Source organism: Sapajus apella, unplaced genomic scaffold, assembly GCF_009761245.1.
Source record: "Sapajus apella isolate SASKATOON/1434 unplaced genomic scaffold, GSC_monkey_1.0 scaffold243, whole genome shotgun sequence".
NCBI lineage: Eukaryota > Metazoa > Chordata > Mammalia > Primates > Cebidae > Sapajus > Sapajus apella.
Window position 1 is genome coordinate 62340 of NW_022437183.1, and position 4925 is coordinate 67264.

The following is a 4925-nucleotide window of genomic DNA, read 5'->3' on the forward strand; positions in this document are numbered from 1 at the left end:
GAATTTTTTTTTTATTTTTAACTTTTAGTCCTGCTGTGTTTCTTATTCTCCTCCTTTGTTATGTAGCTTGTTTCGGGTAGTCAGATGGACCAGGGTGTCAGGTGGCACGTGTAAGTTTGTTTTCAACTGAAACGTTTGACGGCTTATTCCTTTCGTGATGTACAGGATTTGTACATTGATCGTCCTTTACCGTATCTCATTGGGTCAAAGCTGTTCATGGAGCAAGAAGATGTAGGTCTTGGAGAGCTGTCCAGTGAAGGTACTTTTCTTCATCAAATAATTTTGTTAGTTTTAACATTTCTTTTTTTATTTTAAAATAATTTCAAACTTTAAAGTTTTAAGATTAAAGAACTCACATATACCCTGCCCTTGGGTTTACCAGTTAACATTTCACCACATTTGTTTTATTGTTCTCTACATGTACATAATATTTTGTCTTGACCCTATTTGGGAGACATAATATTCATGCCATTACTTCTCAATGTTTCTGTGTGCGTTTTCTTTCTTTTTTTTTTCTTTGAGCCAGTCTAATTCTTGTCACCCACGCTGGAGTGCAGTGGCGCAATCTTGGCTCACTGCAACCTCCACCTCCTAGGTTTAAGCAATTCTCCTACCTCAGCCTCCTGAGTAGCTGGGATTACAGGCACCCACCACCATACCTGGCTAATTTTTGTATTTTTAGTAGAGACGGGGCTTTACTACGTTGGCCAGGTTGGTCTCAAACTCCTGACCTCAGGTGATCCTCTGTGTGTGTTTTCTAAGAACAAGGACATCTCTTGTATAACTGTGGTAGAATTACAAAAGCCAGGACATTATCTATTATCGAATCTGCTATGTTCCCATTTTGCCATTTGTCCCAGTGGCACTCTTTACAGTCTCTCTCTTTTGTTTTCTGGTCTAGGACTCTATCCAGGGCCAGTTACCACATTTAGTTGTGAAATCTCCAGTTATCTTTTAGTCTGAGGCTGTTTCTCAGCCTTTCTTTGCTTTTTATGACCTTGACATCTGTAAAGAGTACAAGCCAGTTTATTTTTCTTTGTAATGAATAATTTTTTTGAGGAGAGATACTTAAAGATTACATAAATATCTAATTCCTTACCATAATGAAAACACTTTTAATTCCAGTAAATGGGTATAGATGGTTTTATCAAGATCTCTGTGATGCTATTGTATGGTGGTTTGTGATTTTGAGAAGGAGCTAAGGACATTTTCTTGTGAATATTTGGTGTGGTGACCCTTATCTCTCTTCTCAACAGAAGGCTCTGTAGGCAGTGATCGTGGCAGTATTGTGGACAGTGAGGAAGAGAAAGAAGAGGAGGTAAGGGCTGTTTGGTGTGACCAGGTCACGGTAGGCAGCAAGCTTAAGATGGGCCTAGCAGGCTAAGTAAATAACAACTGTGAATTTGTAATCTGTTTCCATAAAGCTTTTAACAGTGATAGAAGCCACATTTTGAGTTATTTTAACCTAGGGTTAGATTTCCTTTTTGCCTTATGTACAATAATCAGGAAAGCTGCTATAATCTGTTTCACTATTATGCTACCTCCCACCTTGACACCAAATTCCTCCTTCACCCAATATATTTTTGAGAAGGACATCTTAGATGTTTTGGTGGAATCTCTGCCTGGGATATAGTCTTGAGTATATTCTGTCTTTGAATAATTCTAAGGAAAAAAAATACATACATTTAGAACTTTCATCAACTATAAAATGTAGAGCAGGATATGCTGAAGCAACCACTTACATTCTGTTATGCTGCTGCTTCTAGCGCCTTCATATCCACAGAGCATAATCTCACTTACTAGTCTGGAGTTTGAGTCTGTGGGCCTTCACCACAGTTGAATCTGCGGTTGTTCTTTAGATGGGATATTCATTATTGCAAGGGACACAGCCATGATGAAGGAAGAGTCCTTGAGTATGGGATTCCCGAAAGGAGACAGTGTTGTATGTTTGCTTTTCTCTTCTCATTGGTCCTCCTTTCTACACTTCCCTCCCCTGCCCTTCTTCCAGCCATATAAAGAAAAACCTGATAGCTGGAAATAAGCTTTCTTAAGTAACTATTAGCTGGATCCCTCGCTTTTAGCCATGGATGTAGGTCTTTACTAAATTGCTGGTAGCAAATACTAATGTTCCCTTCTTAGGCCTAATGAAGTAGTTGTCCTATCAAGAGGAAATAGAGACAGTGTAGTCCAAAATGTAAAATAATACAAACTGACTTTCGATAATTTAGTTAGCTAAATGTGCAATTCTTACTTTAAATCCAAAGGCAGGAGTTGAAAGTGCAGGTGATGTGAGCAAATTGTTAGAGGCATTTAAGTGAGCCACAACAATAGCATGTTAACTGGAACAATCCTTGACAATATTGCCAGCTGTCCCGCTTATCTGTACCTTAATACTAAGGTGACCAGTAGTCAGTACAAAATCAGTGTCAGAGCTTTTTCTCCACTTGACATGGAATCAGCCTGGCCCAGAGACTTAGACCTGAAATCATTTCTGTGCCTGGAAGTAAAGCCTGTTTAACAACAAAACCTTTTTTTTCCCCTCCGAAGGAGTCAGACGAAGACTTTGCCAATCATAGTGACAATGATCAAAACCGGGTAAGGCTCATGTATTGAAATGACTTTGTTTTTACATTTTAATTGAAGCATAGTATGTATATTAAAATTACTTTTGAATGATTTATAAATGAGGATTTTTTCAGTATACAACTTATTTTCCTTTAGGCATTTCATGTATTTAGGCTAGTTCCTTTGTATATTTTTTCCCAATTTTCCTTTATAGTTTATCTTCATTTTTTTTAGAAAACAAAGAAGAAAAAAACAAATTGGAAAATAGAGCCTCTAAGGCCGAGCGCGGTGGCTCACGCCTATAATCCCAGCGCTTTGGGAGGCCGAGGCGGGTGGATCACGAGGTCAAGAGATCGAGACCATCCTGGTCAACATGGTGAAACCCTGTCTCTACTAAAAATACAAAAATTAGCTGGGCATGGTGGTGCGCGCCTGTAGTCTCAGCTACTCAGAAGGCTGAGGCAGGAGAATTGCTTGAACCCTGGAGGCGGAGGTTGCAGTGAGCTGAGATCGTGCCACTGCACTCCGGCATGGGTAACAATAGCGAAACTCCGTCTCAAAAAATAAAGAAAGAAAATAGAGCCTCTAAAAGAAGACTCAGTTACCCAAACTGAACTGCTTTGCATGAGTCCCTCTTCTGAGTCCCCCTCTCCTGTGTACCCTCTCCTGTTTTAAAACTGGAGACAAGCTAGTAGTGACATTAATGAATATTCACAAGATGAAAACTTCTGACCCTACTGTCTTAGTATAGTTATCTTAATTTTCGAATATCTGTCTAAGGGCATGTTCTTTTCATAGTATGCATATTTTATTTTCCGCCCTTTTATGTTAACATTTCATAAATGTTTCCTTATTTTATTTCATTTTTTGAAATGGAGGTTTGCTTTTGTCGGCCGGGCTGGAGTGCAGTGGCGCGATCTCGGCTCACTGCAACTTCTGCCTCCAGGATTCAAGCAATTTTCCTGCCTTAGCCTCCTGAGTAGCTAGAATTACAGGTGCCCACCACCATGCCGTCTAATTTTTTTGTATTTTTATTAGAGATGGGGTTTTACCATGTTGGCCAGGCTGGTCTCGAACTCCTGATCTCAGATGATCCACCCACCTCGGCCTCCCAAAGTGCCGGGATTACAGATATGAGTCGCCACACCCAGCCTCCTTATTTAAAAAAGTCTTTGCAGTTTGCTTCGTATAGCCTTTGCTATATACTTTTAAACGTACTAAATATGATACTGTCATAGTCTCTAAATCTATAAGGGAAAGAGTTTTATTTTTGATGTAATAATGTATTCAATATTTTCTTTTCTTTTTTTGAGACAGAGTCTGACTCTGTTGCCCAGGCTGGAGTACAGTGGTGTGATCTTGGCTCACTGCAGCCTCCGCCTCCAGGGTTCAAACCATTCTTATGCCTCAGCCTCCCTGAGTAGCTGAGACTACAGGTGTATGTCACCACACCCGGCTAATTTTTTGTATTTTTTAGTAGAGATGGGGTCTCCCCATGTTTCCTAGGCTAGTCTTGAACTCCAGAGCTCAGGCAATCCACCCACCTCAGCCTCCCAGAGTGCTGAGATTACAGGTGTGAGCCCCATGCCCAGCCAATATTTTCATACATAGAAATCCTTTGCTTCTGTGAACTGTTTCTTCAGAATAAAGTGGTATAGAATTATTAACATAACTCTTAATGTCTGGTGTACCTTCTAAATTACAGATTATGCATGTTGATTTTCCTGCAATCTCATCACTGGGGTGATGATTTAAATTTTTTTTGCTAAAAATTTGCATTTAAATTTCTTAATTGGGTAATATTTTTTTCACAAAAATGTTTATAAATAAAGGATTTTGCATTTTCTGGTTGGTACTTTATTTTCCTGGCTGTATTCGTAAATGTGGTTGGTCTTTATAATTTTAATAATCAGTCTTTCTTCATAGGATATTTGTTTCCAAAAATCTTCATAGCAAACAATTTTTCTCTTTTTTTGAAACTGAGTCTTGCTCTGTCCCCCAGGCTAGAGTGCAGTGGCACGATCTTGGCTCGCTGCAACTTCTACCTTCTGGGTTTAAGTGATTCTCATGCTTCAGACTATATGGGATTATAAGCATGCGCCACCATGCCCAGCTAGTTTTTATATTTTTAGTGGAGATGGGGTTTCACTGCGTTGGCCAGGCCGATCTTGAACTCCTGACCTCAGGTGATTGCCTGCCTCGGCCTCCCAAAGTGCTGGGATTACAGGTGTGAGCCACCATGCCTGGCCACAAACAGTTTTTCTTTCTTTCTTTCCTTTCTTTCCTTCCTTTCCTTCCTTTCCTTCCCTCCTTCCCTCCCTCCCTCCCTTCCTTCCTTCCTTCCTTCCTTTCCTTTCTTT

At 39.9% G+C, this 4925-nt stretch overlaps 1 protein-coding gene across 11 annotated transcripts in view; it reads left to right on the plus strand.

Annotated features, from left to right (window-relative positions):
* The window catches only part of WASHC2C (WASH complex subunit 2C), a 69376-nt gene that overhangs the window by 16315 nt on the left and 48136 nt on the right, over positions 1-4925 (plus strand). For 10 of the 11 annotated variants that reach the window (XM_032271631.1, XM_032271626.1, XM_032271635.1 and 7 more), the window contains exons 6-8: positions 166-259; positions 1257-1318; positions 2548-2595. In XM_032271631.1, the coding sequence (XP_032127522.1) occupies positions 166-259; positions 1257-1318; positions 2548-2595 (204 nt within the window). The remainder of the gene's footprint in view (positions 1-165; positions 260-1256; positions 1319-2547; positions 2596-4925) is intronic. The other variant, XM_032271627.1, reaches the window with a different exon arrangement.